A 26,776-nucleotide genomic window follows, 5' to 3' on the forward strand; every position below is an offset into this window, starting at 1 on the left:
ATTATTAAAGGAGTTCATCCAACAAAAATTGCAGACTATATGCACTTTGTCCTGTTGCTACAACAAAAATTGTAAAGAAAAAAGCTGTCAGATTTCAGGAAAAGAACATTTTCTTCAGCTGAAATAAAAACACAGTAGCTTGTGAGACATGATTCTGCACTGGATTTGTAGCTACACTGTAAACAGTACCATAGCTAGAAAGAGTGAAAAGTCCAAGCATCCTCTAGAGTTGTTATGTGCTTAGATAGTAGCAATGGAGGATCTAATTAAATAAAACTGAATTAGACTGGAGCCATACTCGGAAAAATATTTCACTAATGACTTTGATGAGAAAATGTCAACATACATCTGCAAAGTGTTTCCAGCTTAAAATGTCAGGTATTATTAGAAATTCCTATGCTCTTGAAAAATTTCTAGGCCAACTCTTCAGATTGCAGAGAACAAGATTCCATACTTCTGAGTTCACGACAAAGCTGAGTTCCAAGTATTTTCAGATTCTTATCTCTCTCTCTTTTTTTTTTTTTCTGTACAATTTGCTTATGATAATATACAAGCATTTGTACTCACTCATAGCATCCAACTCTGATTATGCAGTCTCTTTTCTAATTAGTGGATACCACTGGGCAACATATGAAGAAGAGAATCTTATGTAGAGAATCATGTAAACCCAATGATTTCAGTAAAACTCTACCTGGACTTGCTGGAACAGTTCTTTTTGCAGAATTCCCTCTTCCATTTGTGACTTGCATGATCAAATTACAGGAGCTGTATTATCTTTACCCCTTTAAGCAGCACATGCTTTCTCCACAATAAGATCTCAGATTCTAATTTATTCCCACACATTAAAGGAAAAAAAATAAGTATTGTGTGCAAACACTGTGTGTGTATGTATGTGTGGGAGGTATTTTGCAATGTAGATGCAGCTATTGCTTTGTGAGCTACAGCTAGTAAAACTCGAATTATGAGCTGAAGGTGTCCAGTCTCAGGTTCCTCTTGTGGAACTGTGAAGCCCCCTTGCATTTTTGTTCCTGCTGTCAAGAAATATATCTTCCAAGCCTTCTGAAAATGACATTTGTTGTTGTCTGGAGGGGATCTCATATGCAATGAGGAGCTATTCTATTGACTGTATTGGAAATCTAGACGCTGCTGTCTTGCTGAATCATGTCCATAGCAGATAGGAACTCTCTATATTAAGTTTGTTTCTTTAAAAGATGTAGGAATCTGTCCTCCTTTCTCTGTTGAGAGTGTGAAATCAAGCATTTAAATGAAAAAAATGCCAGTAGTCAGTTTAATTCTGATAAAACAAAAATAAAAAAATCCACATTCTCCTGTGAGCATGTATTCTGAGAAAAATCTAATTCACCACCTCCTGTCTATTTCCCAGTGGACCTCTGTCTGACTTATCACACAAGTAACTGCACTGTGTTTTAACCAGCACTCAAATCCAGGATTCTGTTCCTGCTTCTCCCACAGAGTTCCTGGGTTACACTGAGTAATACAGGGACAGATTGTTACTTTGGCTCATGAAGATGCAAATAGGCACCAACAGGGATTTCAATATGAGATATACATTAGCTTTACAAATGCCTTAAGCACATTTTTTAAAGTTGGTTATGAACTTATGTTAGCTGCTTTCTCAGGGACCAAATTCAGATGATGAATTATCATTCATTCACTCATTTAAGAAATCTAAATATTTTCTTCTAGATTTGAAATCAGCTTTTAACATATGAAGTTCTAAATAATACGAACAATTTGGAAATTTAAGTCCCAGGCATATCAGATGGGGAAGACCATAACAGAGTATGCTCAAATTCAAGGAATGAGGTGTTTGTCAGATCTGAAGATTCTGCTGCTTGAACCTTAGAAGGATTCAGCTTTGATTCAGATTTTATGAGTGATGTTCTACTGATTTGCTGATCTGCTTACCCTTGAACCTATCCTGTCTTAGGAAACTACAGGCCATGTTAGACAAGCAGGAACTGAATACATAAGTACCCAAAAAATGGGAGAGGAAGTAGGAGAAGAGCAATTTCACAATGAAGACCAGAAAGACAAAGGAATTTTGCTTGCCAGAAAACAAAAAAACAAAAAAACAAACAAAAATATTGTAACAATACTGGAAAAAAACCTGAAATCTCAGAGAGATCACAGGAGAATATTTCCATAAAATCTGAAAAGTAAAATTATTAAATGTTATAGTTAGTAAAAGACATGATGAAGATGGAGTTATAGACAGCTGACACATGCTGATTGCCATGTAGAAGTATTTGTTATACTCAGCAAGAATCTGCAGTACGAGCTTAGAGTTGAATGTGTCTGTGCATATATCAGGGTAGCAGCCCTGCTGTTAGTATTAAGAAGCTAGTAAATATATAGAATATGCATATTCACAATAAAACTCTGAAGTACATAGAAACAGAGAAATGGAAAAGATGGCAATAACTAGTTGTGATAAAATGTGAGACCATGAACCCCTGCCAGATAAAGTTCTTGTTCCTGTTTAGGGTAAGGTGTACAAACATATACACAAAACTTCAAATACTACCAAGCAAGTATGATGGAGCAACAGAAATACTTCCTTCTGCCCTCTGCAAGTCTTACTTCAAATAAACAGTGATATCATAATGTGACAGAAGCTAGAATGCAGAACAAAGCCAGTAAGACCTTAAGGGCTCAAATAATAGGTAAAGGGCCCATTCTTTCTTGCAATCTTTGCACTTCTTACACGGAAATACAAAATGTTACGTGGCAACAGTGTAAATGCAGCCACACGTGGCAAATAAAATGGGTGTGCCCAACATAAAATGTTATTACTAGGTTGTGCAAATATGGTAAATGACAATATTTACATGTCATTTACAAATGACAACTATTAGTAAGAAGCAATATAAGAACTGAGCAGGCAATTTTTTGCTATCAGGAACCTCTGAGAAATGCCCAGCAGAAAGAGGCTTAAGTAAAAGTTTACTGAAGTGTAGAAGAGACTTTCCTTGTAGTTTAATATGTTTTGGATCTGCCCTTAAATTCCCTAGAACATTGCACCTGAGAATAAGAACTTTAAAGAAATAGAAACAGTTCATAGTATAATGCACTAAAAATACTTAGAAAATTTTAAAATGGATATTCTTATTATGGCATGATTTTTGTCTATTTTGTAGCATTACTGTATTCTTCTGTCTCTGGCAAACAAGTGGGGTACCACTATACTGTTTGTGACAGTAGATTTCTGTAGTTCAGTGAAATAACCAAGATCCACATAAGATTTTACAAATGTAATATAATTAAAGATCCTTCAAGATGAGAAAAACAGCCCTTTGTCTATAAATTATGACATGTATGACTTGTCATATTGTCTTTGTCCATCAATTATGACAAGTATGAATTGTGTTATTACAATTAACTTGTTGAGCATGAGAAAAATCAAGGAAAACAAACTTGTCATATACATGTACTGAGAAGCTTGATCAACACATTTAGATTATTTTGAGTTTGTTGAACTGAAACAGCTCACCAAAACTGCATCAGACTAATCTATTGACTATCCAAAAACACTGTTTACATGGGATGTTATACAAAAAACACAGCCTGTGATTTATGAAATATTTTTTAACTAGACTATACAGTCAAAGTTGGAAGGTCCAAAAATTCTATTGCTAAAAGCACATTGTAAGAACTTGGACAGAAAAATATAAGTAAGTCATGATACTTCATAACAAAATCTGGGTTGTAGCTGATCTTAATGTGACAAGATTCCAAAATAAGTCTGTGTTAAATTAAAATTTCAGCAGAATATATACATAAAGACAACATATCAATCAAAACATACTCATTCACTTTCAGTAAATTGAATGCTGAAACAATTTTGATTGCTAAACAGAAAAGAAACACGTTTACAGCTTCTGATTGGCTGCATCCCCTACCAGTGCTACAGACAAAAATATTCCTTAAAATCAACACCAAACCCAAGTTAATTATTGCCAGCAGGTGGCCAAACATTGACATGCAATTAATCTACATCTTGTAATGAAGTTTAAGAAGTAAGTTAAGCAGTAAGTTCATCATCCAGATATGTGATTTCCCTCAGATGTTTTGTACAGGTATATTTTCAGCATATAACTACCAAAAATGACTACACCACAACAAAGAAGTGACAGAATACCACATTTTGACCACTTCCACAGGCCTGTTTCTAGTGCTGCATCCAGATCATGAACTTCTTACGTTAAGAAGTTTCTTGGCTGACTATTCACACTGAAGCCAAATTAAGAGAATCCTGTTCAGGAGAATATGCACAGTAAAAGAATGAGCTTAGAAAAGAGAAAATATCTAGGTAGAAAAATAAATTTTGTATGTGAATATAACAAATCTCACTCAGATACCTTGTGATAATAGAGGTGGATCTCCACTTTACCAGTGTAAAATAATCTTGCTGAAAGATCCTTTGACCTTTCTTGATCAAGATAATCACATGGGTGATTGTGTTAATCAAACAGAACAGACTGGTACATGTCAGAAGATTTCATGAATTCTGTGGAGTTTTGTTTCCTATTATTGTGCTAGTTCCTCATGGGTTATTGTGAAATTTTGGCTCTGTTGTGGTTCACAGGAGATTTATTTCTGAACTCATTATATTAATTTGATACACTTCAATTAAAATATTAATTAAAGATAACTGTAACAAGGGACCTGGAATGTGTCGTGTCAGATGAGTTTCACAGAATGACATGTTGCTTATCATCTTTAAACGCAGAATTTTACTCAGGGCTGCAACACAAAAGAAGGCTTTCTTCTTTATCCATGTTGAATGAGACAATATACTAAGTTTTCCAGGGTTGTTCCTAAACTGAAAATTATTCAGGCCTTTCTCCCCACTTGTACTAAATTTCAAATTATATTGGTTAAGAGTTCTAGAAATTTTCAGGGATGTCATCTCTCAATTATAAGTTATGATTCATTATTAGTTATAAAAAAATGGAACAGTAATCTATTAAAGTAGAGCATATATAGCTGATGCTTCTCTATACCTCTTTTATACAGCCTTATCCCTTTAATATAAGCTATTAATCGATGGGCTCAGAAATATTCTCCCTTGTGAATAAATCTAGCAAACACAGACATCAGACATTCCAAAAAATATTAAAAGTTGTAAAAGTAAATGATGTGCAACTTACAATGGGGCTAACCTGTGGATTTCACTGCTGTTGGAAGAGACACAAGTAGCAATGTCTGGGTATGCACACACACACATACATGCACATAAACAAAATCAAGCCCTCAAACTAACTGTAGTAGAAAAGATTTAGAACATTACAAGAAATGCAACTTCTGTTTATTTTCTGAAGTATAAATACTGAATGAAAGCATATATTAGATTTGAAACATTTACTATCATGTTCCTTTTGAACACTAATAGTATACTAATGGATATGCCAGAAAAATATCAAAGCACAGACAGCCTTGAATACCCACTAGCAAAACGGTACCTTACTGAATTTGAATTAATAGAGAAAATGCACTAGAACAGAATTTGATTAAACTAATAAAGGCAGCAACAACCATCACAGGATATCCTCAAAATATTCTGAAGCTTAGTGAAAGCAAATTTTAAATTATCTGCATTGTTTTGCTAAAGAGCAAGGGTATGAAATGACCAGTCTGATGGATGAGGAGATAGTGTCAATTATTGCCTTCTTGGACTTCAGTAAGGCCTTTGACACTGTCTCCTACAAGATCCTCATAGAGAAGCTGCTAAAACAGAGGCTGGATGAGCAGACAGTGAGGTGGATCCAAAACTGGCTGAACAGCCAGGCCCAGAGTGTAGAGGTCAGTGGTGCAAAGTCTAGTTGGAGGCCAGAAATGAGTGGAGTACCCCAGGGATCAATACTGGGTCCACTCTTGTTTAACATTTTCATTAGTCATCCGGATGGTGGAGTAGAGTGCACCCTTAGTAAATTTACAGATGACAGTAAACTTGTGGGAGTGGCTGATTCACCAGAGGGCCATGCTGCTATTCAGAGGAACCTTGATAAGCTGGAAAGGTGGGCTGAGAAGAATCTCATGAAGTTCAATGAGGAGAAGGGCAGAGTCCTGCACCTGGGGAGGAACAGCCCCAAGCACCAGTACATGCTGGAACCACCCAGCTGGAAAGCAGCTCTTCAGAAAAGGACCTAGGAGTACTGGTAGACACCAAATTAAACATGAGTCAGCAACGGGCCATGGCTGCGCTATAGAGTTCACATGACAAGGTTTTGGTAGCAGGGAGGCTGCAGGGGTGGTGTCTGTGAGAAGAGTCCAGAAGCTGCCCCATGTCAGATAAGAGACAGCTCCAGCTGGCTCCAAAAGGGACCCGCCTCTGGCCAGAGCCAAGCCAATATGAGAAGTTGGTTGGACCTCTGGGAGAGCAGATTTAAGAAAGGGAAAAAAACTGCTGCACAGCAACAGCTGAGAGAGAGGACAGTGATAAAATGAGACAGAAACAGCCCTTCGGGACTTGATGATCCTTGTGGGTCCCTTACAACTCAGGATATTCTATGATTCTATGATTCTAAGGCCAGTGCAGCAGGAGGGTAGGAGATGCTCCAGGCTCTGGAGCAGAAGTTCCCCTGCGGCCAGTGGAGAGGCCCCTGGTGGAGCAGGCTGTCCCCCTGCAGCCCATGGGTCCCACACGGAGCAGATCTCCACGCTGCAGCCCGTGGAGGAGCCCCCGGTGGAGCAGGTGGATGTGGCCTGGAGGAGGCTGCGGCCCATGGAGAGCCCCCGCAGGAGCAGGCCCCGGGCCGGAGCTGCAGCCCGTGGAGAGGAGCCCACGCAGGAGCAGGGGGTCTGGGGGGAGCTGCCGCCCGTGGGGGACCCGTGCTGGAGCAGTTTGCTCCTGGGGGATGGACCCCGTGGTACGGAGCCGTGTGGGAGCAATTCTTGAAGAGCTGCTTCCTGTGGGAAGCCCCCACGGGCTCAGTTTGGGAAGGACGGCATCCCGTGGGAGGGACCCCGCGTGGAGTAGGGGCAGAGAGTGATTGTGAAGGAGCGACGGAGATGAAGTGTTAGGGACTGACTGAAGCCCTCGTTCCCTGTTTCCCTGCGGCACTCGGGGGGAATATGTAGAAGAGGGTGGATGGGGGGGAGGGTGTTTTTAGTTTGCTTTTAGTTTCTCACTGTTCTAGCCTGTTGGTAATAGGTAATAAAATATATTAATCTCCCTATTCAGAGTCCATTTTGCCTGTGGTGATAATTGTTGAGTGATCTCCCTGTGCTTACCTCAACCCTTGAGCCCTTTTCCATTGTATTTTCTCCCCCCTTCTCTCAGCAGTTTTGGTGGAGTTAGCTGCCCAGCTGAGTAAAACCACCACAGCTGCTAAGAAGGCTGCCACTATTCTTGTCTGCATTAGGCAAAATATAGGCAGCAGGTCAAGAGCGGTGATCCTTGCCCTCTACTCAGCATTGGTGAGGCTGCACCTGACATACTGTGTCTTGTTCTGGGCCCCATAATACAAGAGACACATACTGGAAAGAGTCCAATGGAGGGCCACGAAAATGATGAAGGTACTGGAGCACCTCTCCTATGAGGAGAGGCTGAAAGAGTTTGATCTGTTCAGCCTGAAGAAGTGGAGGCTCAGAGGGGATCCCATCAATGTCTATAAGTACCTGAAGGAAGGGTGCAAAGAAGACAGAGCCAGTCTCTTTTCAGTGGTGCCCATGAACAGGACAAGAGGCAATGAGCACAAACTGGAACACAAGAGATTCCGTCTAGACATCAGGAAGCACTTCTCTACTGTGTGGGTGACAGACCACTGGCTCAGTTTGCCCGGAGAGGTTGTGGAGTCGCCCTTCTTGGAGATCTTCAGAAGCCATCTGGTCCTGGGCAACCTGAGTGTCCCTACTTGGGCAGTGGGTTGGACCAAATGACAGCCAGAGATCCCTTCCAACCTCAACCATTCTGTGATTCTTTGATTCTGTGAATTTCTATACTTCCTTGAAATCATTTGTTAACTTGACCCTCCTTGTTACAAAAAAAACTGTTAATAGGTGGATATTTCTTCTGTCCTCTCCCTGAATGATATTATTGCCATTTACATTTATAGCTGATGTGTGCTGGCAGCCCTATTATGTCTGTGGGGCTTCACAGCCTACTGTGTTTTGTGTGCCTTGTCCATTGATCAGTCACAGGATGGTTGAGGTTGGAAGAAACCTCTGAAGATCACCAGGTCCATAGTCTGTCTCTCTTTCAAGCACTCTTCCATCAGCTTTTCATACACATTGATAAAATCTCCACCAAGCCTTCTGTTCTCCGGGATGAACAGTCCCAGCTCTCTCAGCCTTTCTCTATATGACAGATCCTCCCAGTCCTTAATCACCCTTGCAGCCCTTCACTGGTGTCACTTCAGAAACTTCATGTCTTTCTTACACTGGGAAGCTGAATGCAGTTCTCTAGATATGGCCTCACAACATGTTTTTTTAACAAACTATTAACCCCTAATGATCTCAGTGAAAATTGTTAAGACTTGTGAAGCAAGAAGGCCTACAAAGTTTTTGTTAAATTGAATCAAGTTTGATTGAAAGACAGGCTCACAACTTCATCTAACTCAGCAAGTATGCACTGAAAAGAGCAACTTCTAATGAAGCTACAGCATGAATTCCTCAAAAAGAGATAATTTCAGTAACATTTCTGCTATGAAGTAAGTATAAAGGTTAACATCTATACCACTGATAAATATGTGACTTCTGAAAAAGTTTGATTTCATCATCTCATTTTAGTATACAAAAATTGAGACATCAACTTATGGAGCAGTTAACAAATGCAAATATATAATCTAATTTTTGTATGTGTACATAGCTTCTCCTCTTTCATCTGCTACACTTGACTACTGTTGTTTAATGACCAAACTGTCTTTCTTTCTTTGTGTGGCACCTTGATTATATAGCATCTAGCACTATGGAGATGGCAGAGGAAAGCACTCAGGCACAACTATAATATAAAAGTAAATATATAAGGAGTAAAAAAGGATAAAATGGTTAATGCTAAGAAATATTCCCGTATATTTCATGCAAGTCTGTTGTTAGTTTTGTATTTTAAAGGAAAGACAGACTTTGTTATGATATTCTGAAACAATTTAGAGCTCATCTTTCAAAAAAATACGTGTAAAAAAAAGGAAAATATGGTTTGTGACAATAGAGAGGTTCACTAGTTTACTGAAGTGTTGATTAGATTATTTCTATTATATGATTTTTACTGATGAATATAGGAGTAGAATTAGTTTATCTGACAAATATTTCTCTATGTTAAATTAAGCTGTCCAATAGAGAAATTACATTAAGAAAAGCCACAGCAGATGACAAAAACATCATATCAGATATCTGTTTTCCGAGAATAGATAATTTTGACTTATTCACATAGAGATATAACACGTGAAATATCTGTTCATATCTTGATGTCATACATGTTGGTTCTGGTGATGGAAAATTTATTTCTGATCTTGTGGAACACAAACTCATATTTTCAATTGTGAATTTACTACCCTTACCTTTTGCAAATATCACAAATATATTACAGCTTTCTTCTAATATATTTCCAGTAGCAAATTCACCTTCAGATGATAATTACTTGGAATCTATGTTTTCCTGCTAGTTTTCAAGTCTTCATGTAGAAAAACATTATACTAAAAAATAATTTGTTCACAGTAAGAACTTCCTCACCTTAAAGATAACGAAACGACTGAAGCAAGACAAAAATGCTCTGCAGAACCCAGATGCTACAGGGAAGAGTTGTGGCTTTGAAGTAGATGTCTTCTGCAGACTGCTGTTCTAACAAGCTTCTAATAACTAGAATGTGGCAATCTGACATTTGCATTTGAATTAACAGGAACAGCATTCCTGAATGGATATTGGAAATGCTAATTTGAGATGGTTATGATATATAATAAGAAGACCAGAGGTAAAAAGATGTTATGGATAGGTCTGATTTGGTGAGCTTTTCTTACTCCATACTTGCAAATCAGCACTTTAGGCTTCCTAAATGTTGTAATAGAAAAGGATGTTATGGATCAGTGATTTATTTCTTCTGGTACTGAATCTCTGTTTAGAGATGCTGTTTTTTACAGGAGTTCTGATCAGTTCATTCATGTAAAAATTTCCATTTGCATTCTAAATTATCTTTCTGCTGTAAGTAACAAATCAATTCATAAAGATTCAATAAGAAGAAATCTAAGTGGGTCTGAAGGCTAGCCTAGCTAATCCTAGTATTGATGCAAATGTATATGTATTTATACTACAGTATCTTTATTTGGACTTACTTGCTCTAAGTATTTACTTCTTAAAGATATTTTCCTATAATTTTTGGACAACCTTATATTTTAGGGAAAAAAAAAAAAAAACTCCTTTCCAGACATCATTGTGAAATTAGAAGGACATATTTTTTTTTTCTCAATTAAAATTATGATTGTGATCTGTGATTTTCTGTATCTGATTATTAAATGGAAGGGTCAAGTACTGATCAAAGTCTATCGAGCTTGTACAGAGATGACTAGTAAGTAGAGTCTGAACTAATGGCACCACCAATGTTTTTCCTTATTCACCCCTGGCATTTAATTTAATTAGCCCCTTCTACATCCCACTTTAGTGAATGTTGATCTCTGAGGTTACTCAGCAAAAATGTTCAACTGGCCATCCTAATTCACTATTACAGGATCTTCCTCATCAGCAGGAGAAAAAAATCTCTCAGAAATATTAGGTAGACATTACTAATAAAGAACAGTGATATACCCTAGTATATCAAAAGACTTTAACTGTGTCATGGGCAGAACAGTTCCCGTGGATTGCCAGCAATGGCTAACGAAAGACACTAATGACATTTGGTGTGCTTGATGGCTTGTTACATACACCCTGAGGCACCTTTAGGGAGACTTTTCATGAAGTAATGGTCTAAAGGCAGACAAGTCAGGGAACACACTTGATTCACAAATAACCCTCAGAAGTTTATAGAAGACACAGCTAAACAGGCTTGTAGGTTAAACTTGCAGGGGACAGAAATATAATTAGAACTTCACCATAAAAATGAAATTGTGAAAAATGAGTTGACTTCCTTATTTAGCAACATATATATACGTATATATATATATTCTGTATATTTGTGGCTGTTTGATAGGATACTTCTGTTTATGAAGAATGACAAGATCTGCTGTTAAAAAATAAAGAAAAAGCTGCTTCTTGTATGCTTTTGGAACAGACAGTGAAAATAACTTCAAGGCTGAAAATGAGCCTCTTAAGATTTCAGAATAGGAAAGGCTAGAAAAGTCCAGGAGTAGAAATACACAAATCTTTTTTTAGTGTTTGATTTGTTTCCTAGCAATGAAAGTATTAAATGTCACAATGTCTTTTTTTCTTTTTTTCTTTTTTAAAACAAGATTTCCTGTAACATAGCGTGATATTGCAAGAATAATGCACAGGTGATATTTCATTGTGGCTGGTATGAACGGAGGTATAAGTACAGGGAAAATAGGAACAGAAACAAGGAACAGACCATGAAGCCTAGAGGCTTAATGCTTTGTTTGTAATCAAACACTAGTGGTCTAGTTTGATGTTTCTAACAGTGATGTAAAACATAGGGTAACCTTTGCCTATTCCTTACTCTGGAATTCCCATGTACCAAATGACACCGAAGAAGACCAGCTTCCCTGGGATGGCTGCCAACACTGTGAATACAGCTTGCTGAAAATCATTTGGTGCCAATAATACACAAAAGGCAATCACTGAAAGTGAAAGACACCATCAGAAAATTTAGCACAAGCACAGGAACGCTACAGCAACAGTGACTGAGGGATATATGTATTTAGAGCAAGAGCTAAGTGACAATTGCAAAGCAGCTTCTGAAGTTTGTAGAACATTTTTCAGTAGTTGCAATGATTTCAGATGCCTGTAGGCAAATTTATTTAAAATTTGTACTGATATCTTCAAGATCATTAAGCAAGAATCTAAACAGAGGTGTAGCCTGATTTGCTGATGTGCTAGTGACAGGAAGATAATTTTGCTGGACTAATTTGTTTGTGCACAAACATGTTGGGAGATATGATGAAGCCTACAAAACCGCTGCATTATGTCAGAATATATCTGTTATATCATAACACAAGATACCAGGGGAAGAAATTAAGAAGAAATTAAGAAAGGGGTAGATCCCAGGAAATCTTGAACTGTTACATATTTTGGCTTTTCAAAATAAAATGCAGTAGATATTAGTTGCCAGAATATTAACCTGCAACCTACAGAAAACACACAAAGCAGCAAGGCCGGGTTGATGGAACAGGAGAGCAGGATTTTTCTTGTTGTCAGACTCAGATGTAAACTGAATACAAATCCTAAAAATCTTGCTACATTCTTTATGTAACATATACAACCCTCTTCCATACGTGGAATATTACCACAGAGCTAAGGAGACTTCTTCTTGCGCATATGAAAAAGAAGTTTGGCTTGTATCTACTAAGTTTCCTGTATCATGCATTTTTTTCAAGACCCTTTGACAGGGAACATCCAGTCATAGTTCATTAGTATAGTTTTTCATTTTGTGAATTTCAGTTAGATATTCTTATTTTTCCCTCATCTCTATATTTAATAACTTGTGAATGATTCACAATTACAATTTTTGTACTACTATAAAATTAAAAAAAGGTAATAGAAATGTTTCAAATCCACAGAAATTTTGTCTCAGTTTTCGAAATCAACTACTGAATAAATATTTCATGGAATTGTTAAAAACGTTAAAATAATTGAGTAATGAATTCCTGGTTCCATGAACTGGTGTTATAAAGATGTGCAAAGGCATTGGAATTTGTTCAATATTCAAACACTCCTGTATGTAAAACCAATCACATGATTAAATACATTGTTAAAGAACTAAAACATCCAAAGCATTTAAAATCACCATTCTCCAGTGAAAAGAAAATGTATGGGCATATTATTGTTGTAGTGAAACACATTATTTGCAGGTACTGCCATCATGGTTTTTCTTTCAGACATTAAGCAAAATTGCTATAATAAATTCTCAAGGTATGTGTGAATGGTCCAAATATTCATACATAATGAGATGTCACAGGGTGAACAAGTGAGGTTAATAAATGGTCAGGAGTGAATAAACAATGATCCTCATTGCTGCTTGTCAAATCTTTGTTTCCTGCAGTCTTCTCAGACTTTTTTTTTCTCTCGTATGCCTCATCCTCAAGGATGAATACTTTCCAGTACTGCATAATGTAGGACTTAGGACTATGACTTGTTCTCTCAATTATTCTCTTTTAAGCATACAATGATTTGTTTGAAAAATTGGAACAAATATATCTTGCACTTGGAAAGGGGAGTGTTGAGGAATATGTTAATCCTCAGTTTCTCAGCAGCTCATTTTGAAGTTTCACAGAGATGCCTCCTATACAAGGAAACTTTATCCTGATGGTGGAGACCGCTTTTATGTCCACAAGATGGTGGAGTCAACCCTTGTGAAGAAATCTGGACCCAAGCCCCTGAGCACCATGATGTTGAACCAATTAGATATTTCTCTGGGCAGCTGGTGTTGAAATATTGGAGGTCAAAAGATGAGGACTTGATGGAAATGAGGAGAAACAGAGATGAAGAACCCTTAGTATCAGCAATTCCCTATGCAGTAGTGGGTAAACGAAGGTGCATTATTACAGACGTTCAAGGTAACATGATACAGTGCAAGTTTTCCCTATCTTTCCCTGTATCCACCCATTCCTATTTCATCCTCCTCCACCCTTCCACTATCTACATACACACACCCTGCCACCACCATGTGAAGCAGAGAAGGGGCTTTTGGGACAGAGACAACAAATCCTCTGAGGGAGAATCTGGTTGTCTAAGTACGTGCAGATCCATGCAGCCTTGGCTGGGTCCGGTGACACTGAGGAAAGGTGTGCTATTAGCAGAGCTATGGAATCAGTCTCTGCTGTGGGGGTTGCTGTAGGGAACCCACAGGATATGTAAGGTTTCCACCCTGCCTGCTGAAACTCTAGTGCGTGCTTTGTGTTCAGTGTACATATGGTAGGTGAACTGAACCCTTAATTTTTATCACTTAAACAGATCAAATAAATGCTTGAGGTATTTCTATCCACAATTCTTAGGAAGAACTCCAGATTCCTTGGATACAGTTTTTCCTATTTTCCATAACAAACTATTTATTTTACAAAATGACCAAATTTTCATAATAGAAGACTGTCAAAATAAAGTGCTTATATAAATGTTAGGTTGTTTTGCAGTCAAATAAATTCATACACAAAGAATAGAAGATCTAAATATTATATTTAAACAATAACTAATTTATGTCTCAGTTAGAAAATCTAGTGTGACAAAAGCTTGAATCTCCAACTCTTAAAAGGTTAAGATATAGGTTCTATATATATAGATAAGGAAACCATTTCAAAAAAATAACCTTTAATACATTTGAGTTTGCTAAGCCTCTGTGCTGCTACTTGGGAACAGAGATATCTCACTTAACTGCATCTTACTGATCTTACTAATATGTTGTGTGCAACATTTTCATATGCCACTGGTACTGCCACACAGCTTTGCATCATAGAGCAATAGCCTTAAATAATCTCTTAGCTCAATGCAAGTTTTCCTAGGTTAGCATTTCATTTGATACGAGTCTGAACATGATATCATATTCCTATTTGAGATCTTAAGTCTCTGAGATCACCTCTGCTTGCCTTCCTCTCTTTCACCCTGTCCTCAATCTTATTAGAAATGTTTCATGGTAACCTAGGAAATACCTTCCCCTTATGCCTGCCCTAAGTCTGCCTTAAGATGGTGCATCAACTTCCTGCAGTAATCTGCTGAGCTCAGAGGAACAGTGTAAATGTAACATTCCTGAATCAGAAGACAAAATATTCTATTTCCTTTGATATTTCAATTTTTAAAAATTAGTTAGAAATAATTTATTTAGCCTTTAAATATAGAAATGACTAAATAATGAGATAAGCCCATTTTGCTGGATTTTGATTTTTTACTCCCTAAAGAAAAAAGCAGGAAAAGAAAAAAAAATTGTAAGTTTTTAGAAAAAGCTACTGAGAACGTAATCTAAAGGAGGGACATAAGAGGAAAGATGGCATTAAGTCAAAAAAAATAAATAAATTCACATCACTTAGAGAAAATTGTTTTATATTTCTGAACAGTGGTGGATGTAAAATGTTTGCCCCAGCAGGCATTCTCCAGTTGTTCTATGGAGTAGAAGGTGAGTGGAAGATAACTCTGCCCTTTCTAATGAAGGGCAAATAGCATTAATTTCATTTTTAATATGGTCCTTAAAGTAATCTTCATTTGAAGGGAAAGTGTGCAACTCTTTTAAAATAATAGTAAAGCCTCTCAAAAAACAAATAAACAAGCAAAAACAACCCACAGCTTTTTTTTTGTTTTGTATTCATCAGAAATGTTCAGAAAAACCTCCTTTCTAAATTATTATTTTTTTTCATTATTGTATCCTTTTATACCAGAATCTTTTAGAACAGCGAATGTCATTGCATGTATGAAGCATGTCTTAACATTTCTTATACTGTACACGACGTCACAGCTTAGGTTGACTGAATTTCGTGACTGCCTTGGCTAAGACTATGGCCAATCCCTTTTACATGACTGACTTTCCAATGAGTTCCTATTCCAGCCCCATGGGGCTGTGGGAGGACTGCTTGAGATTCATGGAAAAGATGCAAAGGAACACAAGTCAATCACCCTGTGCAGGTTCTTGACTCTGAAATGCAATGAGGGCAATTTAAAAGACCAGCTGATAAGCACAACACTGGTGATTTTGGTAAAAATATCTAATGGACGGACTCTTCTCAAATTCTTTTCCTGACCTCCTGGTCACTGAACTCTACAGCTACCCTATACCTCAGAACCACCACTATCTAGAGTGTAGATTATCTGTTGCTGGTACAGAAAAATCTGTAGTATGTCAAATGTGAGGGTAAACTTTGCTGAATCTTATCTCGCCATAGGAACCACTAGAGCAACTGTGTCAACAGGGTTATTCATATTTGACTTTTTAATGTAAATTAGCTAAAACAATTTTTTCTCTCTGCTGCACTCAAGTGGCACTTCTCTGCAGAATGCAGTGGTATCAGAATTCAGATTCCAGTTTGCCAGAGGCTGACTTACAGTAGTAACTTTATAAATTAATTATTGTCCCATATATTTGCAACATGGACAAGAACTCCATGGTTTGTTCAAAGGCATTAGATTTGCCTGTGTTGAACTTAATAAAGTGTAAAACAGTTTAGGTAATGAAGAAGTTGTTAACATCAGATTGTGACTAATTTTCAGTCTGTTACTGGGAGAAACAGCATTAGTTCCCATGCCAAAACCTATAAATCAGTGTGATGAAAAGGTAATTTTTAGACAAGTGTTCTCAGCAGAAAATGAGGGTAAGAGAGTAAAAAGGAGAACATTCTCCTTTAATATAATTCCCCAGAAAATGTCTCTAGAAATTGAGTAGCTCAGGGGTTTTGAAGTTCTCCTAAAATCAGAGCTGAAGAAGGTCAACTGTCAAAGTACTGTCAACAGCCGACAGTTAAGGGGTGTCTGCAAAGCACTGAAACCCCTCCGCTAATTGTTTTCTACATTTTAAACATCTGGACCTTTTGAAACTTTTTTTTTTTTAGAGAATGGATTGTTTATTTGCAAACTAATTTTCATCAGCTATCATAAAAAGCTACAGTGCCAAACACAGGTTGACATTAACTGCCTTTTGCTTTTATGAAATATGAAAAATAGTTTGTACTAATACTTAGAAAACAATAGAAGTCAGCTGAGTCTTGTTCACATTACCAGTGAATGTGATTAGAAGTAAAAAAAAAAAACAAAAAACAAAAGGATTAGCCAAGTGATGCCTTACATATTTTTAAAGTAAACCAAATTAAAAATAGTAATGCAGTGGAACTGAATTGCCGTTGCATAATAGGTGGTCCAGATGAATATGGGGTTCCCCCCCTAGAGGTTTTCTGACCAGTCTACATGTTTAAACATTATAATCCTTCCTTTCTCTCATTATTGGATATAAAATCATGCTTGCTATGGTGTTAAAGCAAATAAATAAAAATAAAAACATTAAAAAAAAACGGAATCCCATACCCCTTTATTCTGCTACAGAAGTCCTAAAGGGCTACATTTGGGGGAAGGGTGAGAAGAAAGAGAATACATCTGTGGTGCATGTGCAAGCCTCTTTTTAAAACAAGTTTCTTCCACAGATGAAAAGCTGCAACTGCTACAAGGAAATCTTAACATGAAAAAGTAAGCTCTTCAGTCATTAAATAAATAAAGCATGAAGTGTAGTTAACTTTTTCACTTATTTTTGAAATAAAAAATAAGGTAGCACTAGGCCTTTTGGAAGGAGGGTGAAAAGGATTGCTGAAAGTTGAAGAAATCAGAGGCTTCAGTGACCTTTAGAACTTTTAATTCAGGCTCAATAAAATAAAAAGATCTAAGCAGACTTTTCAAAATGATCACAGGATTGGAACAAGGTTTTTGGTCACCTCTTCCTGATAACAGGAACCCATGTCAAGCAACTGGGTTTTTAAAGTCCCAGTGCCCCTCAGTCCTCACAGGCAAAGTCAGAGTTTTTCAGTAGTGGTGAGATGTTCTTTTTTTTTTTTCCCCCCTCAAAATACACCTGTGCTTTTCTCTAAAAATCAACAATTTGCTGGAATGAAAGCCAACGAGGAGGTGCTCATTTGGCCAAAGCACCAGTTAGAAAAGTCTTTTGGTTCAGGACAGAGTTTCTGGACCTGCAGGTGGAGACTTGTCTGAAACAAATTTCATTCACTTCTGCTATTGCAATAGAGAAGCTCCAGTTTCAAGCCACATCTCTGCATGGAGCAAAGAGGTGCAGTTTGAGTCTGCCAGGCCCCACAAATGCAGAGGGCCACTGCTGTGGCCATCCACCCTGGGGGAGTCAGCACAAGCAGAGAGGGAACTTGAATATTTTTCTCCCATATCCTCTTAAGAGCACTAACCACAGGTTGTTGGCTACTTCTTTTTGAAGAAGAAGGTGAAAACACTTCCCAGAAAAGCTCTAGTGCACAGCAGTTTTCTAGACCTGGCCATTTCATTAAAGACTAGAGTGGACTGAAGGTTTTGAAAGCTTGACCAATCCTCTCAGCTTTGATGATGATATATAGCATGAACTTCAGTCAACATACTCACGTTGCATTGCTTTTTGTTACCATGCTACCAGAGAAGATATATATTTGGCAGTGGATATTATTATAACAGCTATAGTTTCATGGTTCAAAGAGACAGGATGTTACAGCCTTGCTACATGAAAAATACCTTGTGATACAGATCAGTGCGTTTTGGTCCCTCGGCAAAATTACCATTTCCCTGCGATTTATCAACATTTTAAATTATTACTTACATAGCTGTGTCATTGAAGTAGATTATGGTCTATACTGAACGCAGCAAGATCAGTCCCCTCTGTATTATAAATATATGCACTTTTGCAGATGCTACCACATAAACTAAAAATTAGCTGTGAGGTTGTGATTTCAGATAAAATCTGGTAAACATTTTTTATTTTTTTCATGAGAAAAGAGGAGAGAAAGGAGGTGATGGAAGGAAAAGAATGCATCACAGTTTCTGTGGAGCCATCAAAAGCAGCTAGACAGTACCTCAACCGTGAGGAAGCTGTGGAAAACAGTAGTATAAAATAGGTTCTGATAAAGGCTAATGAGCCTAAAATTTGATCTAGCTAGTGGAGTGTTTATAAGACCTTAAAGCTCAGTGGGTCTGATCTTTCAGAGATATAAATTGATGGAGTCCTATTAATCTTGGTGGAACCATGCCATTTTACACTCTCACACTCCAATCCAATTTGAATCTTCTTTTTATCTTTCAGTGGTTCTGCTTTTTAAAGCAGTCCTACAAAAACAAAGCAACTGTGAACCAGAGGAATTTGCTTGGTACATAAATACATTCCAGTTTTATCTTTCCAGCTGGGACTTCTAGTTTGTTCAAAAAAATATATTTTTTTTAAACAAACAAACAAACAAACAAAAACACTCAACAACCAGAATAATAGAATTTGAAAATATATTACTTTCAGTATAATAATTCTCTTTCTACAGTAGATTATTTTCCACTTCATCTAGTTTTGTAAGGGCATTTTCAGTGTACTGACAGAGGGCTTTTTAATATCTGTGTCCCCAGATCTACTACAGCAGAAAGAAACTCACTGTGCTCCAAATCCTCAAGCAGGCAAAGCTCCCTCCTATCCTTTGCTGATGTGTGCGAATTCTCCTTTCTTAATCAGGACTAATTATTGTTTTCCTGGCTGTCTTACAGTCTTCTAATGGCCATATTGATTAAAATGGAGATACATTGCCTAATTAAATTTATGATGGCCATTCTGATGCCACTCGAACATTGTTATTAATAGACACTCAGATATTACGGCAGCGTGTGAAACCGAGATGCCTATGAATAAGTCAGACAGAGCCAAGTCATATCCTAGTATTTGAACCAGAAATGGGCAGTATCCTGTTTCAATATAGTTATCAGTTAGCACAAAGCCAGAAGTATGCTAGGAGACTAATGGAAAGCAGAGGACCCCACCTTCACAAAGATGTCATGCATCTGCTTTCACCCCTCCCTTGACGTCTGTGCGAGCTGTCCCCATCCACCCCAACAGGCTGGTATGCAGGCAGTCCTTATTCTACCTAACCTTCTCAGAGGCTTAAGGCCAAGCATAAGTGGCAAACTGAGTGAAAGGTGAAACCAAACGTCAGATGTGCCCAAATTTAGTGTATTTCAGTGTGCATCTGCATAAATAGTGAAGCTCACAGCACTGCTACACCCTCAGTTTCTGTTGGAAAGTGGTGCTCTTCTACAGAAATACGAAGCAGATGCTGTCCTCTGGGACTGTCTAAGCAGCACTCTCAAGTCTATATCAGGCTTATAATACATAAAGTGGAAAACGTCTACATGCTCTGGCTGACAGCTGGATGCCTGGGAAAGTACTAAGACATTTCATGTCAATAAATGAAGCACACAAACACCTAGGAATCATCATCTCTCTTTCCAAGCGGTAAGTACTTGCACACTAATGGCAGCTCTGCCACCCCATATTAGCAAGTGTAAAAAGGCAAACCCCAGAGCTTAGCCAGCCTGCACAAGCACTGGAAAACCTGAGCTATGGGAGAAAGGTTGGAATGGGAGAGAGAAAGAGAATAAGAACATCAGTGTATAGACCTTTCAAAAGGAATGGCAGGTAATTTCCAAAGACAGAATAAGCAATTACATGGTAGCTCAATATCATCCTTCAGGAGTTCTCTAGTTAAACATGAGGTTTCTTTATTTCACTTTTACAGATGTGCACTTCTCTTAGCCATCTCTTAGTTGCTGTGTACTCAGTCAAAACATGCCTACCTCCCAGTTTATTCTTGGAAAGGTAGTGTTTGTCCTTTCCAAAACCTCTTTGCTACATCCAGATGGGTTAGTATCATCAACTGTGCTCTGAACGACCACATAGAGAATGGTATACAGGTCCTGACAACAGTTGCCCCACAAGTGTGTTTATGCCTCCATGACAATTAGCTAAACTTAGTTTGATGGGAGATTCTGTGCTGTTCTTCTAAAAACCTTACACTGCTGGCATTAACACACGCTGCAGTGAGAGATTAGTTGGTGAGTTTTCTCATACCAGGAATTTTTGTGGGTAACTAGTATAAACCTACCAGCTACAGAAAAAAATCTCTCTGCAACTATCTTCTGCTAAATATTTGTTTCCTATTTCTAATATAACATACTCAAAGAAAAATAAATCTTGCTGTTTGTGTCTGCGTGCAAATCTTCTTTACCTAAACTATAACAAATTTGTCTCTCTATGTGGCTGGGAGAATCCTAACTGCTCACCCCCCACCTACTAAGAGGGAGAGATCATCAGCTATGTTTATCCATCCAGGCAAGCTGGATGTCTTATTTGGCTGGATAGCAAGCTAGCAGAAGCATATCATATACCACCATGAGACTATGTGGCTTAAATAAGTAGCTAAACTCAGTTCTCATCCATCCTCACTCATAACTTCCACTGGGAGTAAGAATGGAATAAGAAAATAACTCAGTTGGGCCCTTTCATTAATTTAATTTCTACAGTTCAACACTGTTTACATAATAGCTATAGAATTTTCACTTTCTATGAACAGAACAAATGACAAATGTGCATTGAAATCACAACATCATTGGACTGCACATGCCACACTATTAAATATCCGCAAGAGAAGTGCTTAAATCATTTAATCGTTGCTTTTTGTGAATTGTCCCTGCACCAAATTTTTCACTTAGAAATTTGTTGTTGAAGTTTGGCTTCTAGAACTGCCCTCTCTTCTATCTGATCTGGCTCTGATTTCTTAATTTTCTATTTTAAAACTGGCGGCCTTAAAACAGATAATAACAAGCCCAGGTCTGAGCATTGTGAACTCTAGCAGTGTACCTTCTGAATCCGACAGAGTCTGCTACAGGAAAACTGAAATGAAAATTTCAAAGGATTAAATACTGCTTTTAATGCAATTTTATTGGGATGCTGCCGCAGTAGGTATAGTAGTAAAAATACAATTTTAAAACGTTCTAAACAATTTTCAGTATGTCAAAAGAATTCTTTTGCTAAATTATCTTTCAGAAGTTGACTTTGCATTTTAAATTTCAATAAATTAAATAAATTTACTTAAATAGAACAAATACAACCTATCTCCTTAGTATTTACACAAAGTTAATACTTCAGACTTGTCAAATACTTGCAACTATCAGAAGACAGATTTTTTGCTTTTCCACTCATTTACTGAACCAAAGGATAAGTTTACCAGCCCCCCTTTTCTGACTGCATATAAGGGCCTTTGTGGTGCCTGGCTTTACAGCTATCATTGTATCATTGCCTACATAGCTGCACCTCATGTTAGTCAGAGAAAGAAAAAGCATCAGAACTATTGAATTGCTTATGGATACAGAGGCTGCATGTCTGTGTGTCCCAGTGACCCCCGGGCATAAACTCTAAATAACATCAGTTCCACATCCTGAAGCGTATGGCTGGAAAGTGCCATTTTCACACTGAATGTAAAGCCAACATTTGACTGAAAGTGTAAAAACTGATGTCCCTGCAGGGGTATGCCTGTTTTCTGGCTGAGGAACAAGAAAAATGAATACTGTAATTCTAACACAGAGAGACCCATCTTCCACCCAATATGGTTGTGGGAGGAGGAATACTGAGCCATCATTTCATTACAAAACACTTAATTTTGTTCTGGCAGCTGGTAAGACCCCAGCTGTCCCTTTCACTTTCACCCTGTGACAAACACATGGTGAGCTGTAAAATTTCAAGCACTAAAATGGAGAAAAGATGAACAATAGCGAGTTGCTAAGAATGCTCATTTACATGGGATGTCTTCCTGGCTGCCCCAAATTACTTGCTTTTCTGCTAGACAAACTGCATCTAGAGTTTTTGGCCATATATTTACGAGATTAAATGACAGGTTAGGTTTTAAACACTTCATATGATGAAATGAGGAGGCATCAGGCTTTAGTCTTTTGTTAGCAATGACTTGGTTAGTAGCTGACATTTCTGCTTCAGATAGCTCTTATAAATGAAAATACCAGTACGAGAGAAATTTTTTTCCTCTGAGACTGAAAAATTGCAAGAAAACCATATATATGTCAATTTTCAGATGGCTTCTCATTAAAATATGCTTCAGCTATTGGTAGAAGAACCGTTGGGTGAAGAATTGCATATGACTGAAAGTCTCAATTATACTTGATAATTGTAATGAAGACACTGGAAAATCAGTCTGCTTCAAAGACCTACCTAGAGGTCTGGTAAGGGCAAACTGAGAGCTGGGTTTCAGAAGGGAAAAGCAGTTAAATGGGGAGGTAAGGAAGAAAACAGCTGCTGCTATATGGTATATTTATAAACTAGGTTACAGAATTAAAGATTGCACAGTTTAAAAGTGACCTGCAGTACACTGACTTAGACTCGATAGAATATGCATTACTCTGCTGGAATCACTAGAACTTCACTGGTAACAACTCTTGTCCACCCTACAGAAATAACCTGAGAGATAGCAGCCATTTGTATTGCATGAAACTTCTGCAATACAAACTCTTTTTGACACAATATGACTCCAAATGATAGTAAGCTTCTTATCCCCTACAGAAAGGCCAAACTTAAATTGTATTTTGTTCTTGGTGTTGAACTGAGAATGTTCAGAGAAAGCACTGCAGAGAAACTTTCATTAGTAAAGTAGAAAAGCGGTGTCATTTCCTCAGTCCACTTGGCATATTTACTATTTGTATCACCAGTATTTGTTGCTACAAAATACAGATTTCAGAGGTTAAAAGCCAAGCTTCTCTCAGAAGAAGATTTTGTTTATCAAAAAGGTAAATGATTTAATTCTAGGAAGTGAGAGTAAACCAATGTCTTACAGACTGTTATTTGGAAACTTGGATATCTTCATGTAGCTATAGGGTTGTTCTTTGCAGAACAGAAGACAGTCCCTCTAGATTCAGCCTTCTCTTTGATCAAATTTACTAATTAATCATTGAACAAATACTGTATTAACCTTTATAAACTTGGAACTAGAGAAGCAGAGCTTTAGTTTTTAAAAACAGCTGGCATTTCACATAAGATTTTGGGGAGGGCTGCGGAGGACAGAATGGCACAGGGATTACAGAATAATAGCTCAACGAACAAAGCTTGACTTAGGGTTGTTGGATGACATGAAAAAAAATTGTCTTTAAGTACCTCAAAACAGATGTGGCACTAAAGATTTTATCTGTGACAAGCCTCTTTGTTTCTGCAGCCATCAGTGAAGATACAGCAAAGGAAATGGAGGAGCTGCAGTTATGCATTTGCAATACACAAAGTCCTTGTTTTCCCACTAGGCACTGCAGAATAGCAATTGTCCATTCACAGCACATATCACATCCTCTGCATTTCAGAGCTAATATTTTTGCAGTCCTTAAGCTAGCATGTTTGAGCCTAGTATGCCTAATTTTTGTAACCCTTTGAGGTGCCTTGCATGAGGTAGATGTGCTTATTTTCAGTTCCTTGTTATATGAATAGTTTTATCAGGTATAAATTTTAAAGTTAAACTAAGGGATTTTCACATTGTAGAGGGTTTATATCTACAGTAACATCTCAAACAGAGCTGTCTCATTTCACAAACTGGGAAAATATGAAGATTGCTAGTCACTGAGCAAACTTGTATTTTAATCTAATTAATCATGGACATTGGCTATGTTGTCTGAAATTGTTTTTAAGATCATTCACAGACACACACACACACACACACGCACACACGAGCTCTAACAAGTGGCTCCTCCTCTTGTATGTTAGAATCACACTCCTGAAAACAATGTTAGTTTTATGCTAGCAGTTGCTTTCGCTTCCTGCAGCACACACTGTCCACTGTGCTGCTGTAATACTCATTCAAGGCAGATCAGTAGCTCAAATATGAATTGAACTTATGTGCTGTTAAACAGACGTCAGGCTTCATTACTTCAACTTCCAATTAATTTCCACTTTTTTTCTGGTTAAGTAGCAAAAGATATCTGACAACTGGTGTTAATATAAGCTGAGCAGCTCCCTCCCTCACATTGAGGATCTGCTCATAAGTCAAAGCTCAAGCTTCTTAATTTTAAACTTCAGAATCCAAACCAAGTAAAGCAGTGTAAGCATGTAGGGAAAAAATTATGTGGTACATGTACTCCTAAATATGAGGCTGACTTTCTTTCCTGCTTGATCTGTTTATTTCAAACTCCTTTCTCTGCTCTAACTCTCAGATAAACTCACAGCACCCTCAGGATACGAATGAGTTTCTGCTTTCTTCTGCCTTCATCTAAGCCAACCAAGTCCCAGGTATCCTCTCCTTCCATAGAGCAGTCGGAAAACACATAGAGAAAGCAATCACACTTTCCTCAGCGGATCAGAAAGGACTACAATAACAGATTCTCTCTGCAATCTCCTTTTGCCATCAAACAGTTAAACCGACATAAGTTAAAATTCTCATCTAGTTTGAATAAAGAGAAAAAGGGAGGAAATTCAAAATCCGGTTGCTGTAGTAACAATCATCAGCAAAAATCTTTTCCAATAAATAATAGTATTATTTCCCTCTCCCCCTCACAGTTTTAGTTCCCCTTCAGAAATCATCATGCTGGCTCTTTTAGATTTGCTGTACATACCTCAACCATTAAACAAGACATTTAACCATAGTGGCAGTTCTGTGACCTTTGAATGCCGTGAAATCTCTAAGCGGTGCAGCTTGTTCATGAAGACTTGTACTGCAGAATCCAGTAACTGCATCCAGGATTAGGAATACAAGTAAGTAACAACAGCAACCAAAAAAAAAAAAAAAAAAAAAAAAAAAAGGAAAGGAAAGGAAAGGAAAGGAAAACCTCCCCAAGTCCCCCAACCCAGCCAATAAAACCACCTTAAGAAGCAAAAAGAATCAGAAAAAGAGTGCACTTTTCTGCCAGTGTAAGGGCTGGGATAGAGCTGAGCTTGCTGCAGTCAGACTGGCTGTGTTAGCAAGCAGAAGGCCGTGCACGGCTGGGAGGTGCTGTCAACTGCCACAGGCAAGGGAAAGCAGACCAATCCGCTTCGGCACTGTCAGCTCGCTGGAGTGAAGCCTTTTCTGTTTATGTTTCCTCATTTCAAGAGTGACGTCAAAGGGTTTAGTTTTTCCTCTGCATGTGCTATTAATTTTAAGCGACTACTATGGGAAGAATGTGGCAGTGATTTAGGCAGGCTACCCTACTAAAAGAAGCCAGAGTCATAATTTATCTGTCCTGGATTTAGCTTAGAAATATTTTATAATGAAAGGTACCAGGAAGATCCAAAATATCCGCACAAAATGGAGATAGGCTATAAGTATACATATATAAATTGAAGTTTTCTTAAATATACCTAAGATATATTTCCCAGGGAGACCTGTTATCTGTATGGATCATGATGCAAAATCAGACCCGATTCTGCCCTTGCCCTGAAGTAAATCAGGAACTGCTTGTCTAAATTCAGTGCTGCTACACCAGTGTAAACCTGGCAAAAGAGATAAGACTGAGACTACTGTACACATCCCTTTATCAGTCAGCACTAGCTAGATTGCAAATTGGCAAACTTCTTTCATTACTACGTCAGAGTAATGGTCTGCTTAAGGTCTGCTGCTCTGGGCAAACATCCGTTCCATCAACTGGTCGCAGTCCAGCCCTGCTCTCCTTGCAGTCCTGCTGTGGACCACCCCAGGGGATTTATTGCACACCAAAGTCTGTGTCAAAAGGCAAGAGGTAATGGTAAAGCCTGGCTTCTTGTGTCACTGTATCACTGTCAGAAGAGAAGCTATACAGCTGAAATGGAAGGAAAGAAACAAGCAACATGTCAAGGTCAATTAGCACAGGCAAGAGTGGCCATACCAGCACAAGATAATTGACAGGAAATCAGTTGGTAACAATAACAGTTTAGTTATCTTCATCATTTTAATATTATTGATTTACTTTCCTAGGGATTCTTTTCAAAGAGGTTGGCTTATGAGACATGGTTCACTCCTAATGACTCTTAACAGTCTAACATTTAATTTTAAAATACATATAAGTTTTTTTGAAAGTGGGTAGACTAAAAGCTCTCAGTGATCGAGAGAACAGGTAAAAAAAATAGTAGAAGTAGCAGGAGCTTCTCCAGGACAATACACTCATGACAACCAATTGATGCTATCAAACCTTGTACTGGAGAGGTCAAAATTTTTAATGATATTTT

At 37.9% G+C, this 26,776-nt stretch overlaps 2 protein-coding genes across 5 annotated transcripts in view; one reads left to right on the forward strand and one right to left on the reverse strand.

The window, feature by feature from the left end:
- Positions 1-25,395, reverse strand: part of PDE7B (phosphodiesterase 7B) — a 179,502-nt gene extending 154,107 nt beyond the window's left edge. Inside the window, exon 1 of the mRNA XM_080585395.1 lies at positions 25,210-25,395. Within this exon, the coding sequence (XP_080441521.1) occupies positions 25,210-25,230 (21 nt within the window). The 5' untranslated portion in view covers positions 25,231-25,395. The remainder of the gene's footprint in view (positions 1-25,209) is intronic.
- LOC308192145 (uncharacterized protein) overlaps positions 1-25,400 on the forward strand; it is a gene marked incomplete at its 5' end in the record, with an annotated part of 94,789 nt that extends 69,389 nt beyond the window's left edge. For 2 of the 4 annotated variants that reach the window (XM_080585404.1, XM_080585402.1), the window contains one exon: positions 495-25,400. Of the gene's footprint in view, positions 1-485 lie in introns of all 4 variants that reach the window. The other 2 variants (XM_080585401.1, XM_080585403.1) reach the window with 2 other exon arrangements.
- Positions 25,401-26,776: the final 1,376 nt, after the last annotated feature.

The sequence above is a fragment of the Anser brachyrhynchus genome (assembly GCF_964034855.1).
Source record: "Anser brachyrhynchus genome assembly, chromosome: 3".
Classification (NCBI taxonomy): Eukaryota; Metazoa; Chordata; class Aves; order Anseriformes; family Anatidae; genus Anser; species Anser brachyrhynchus.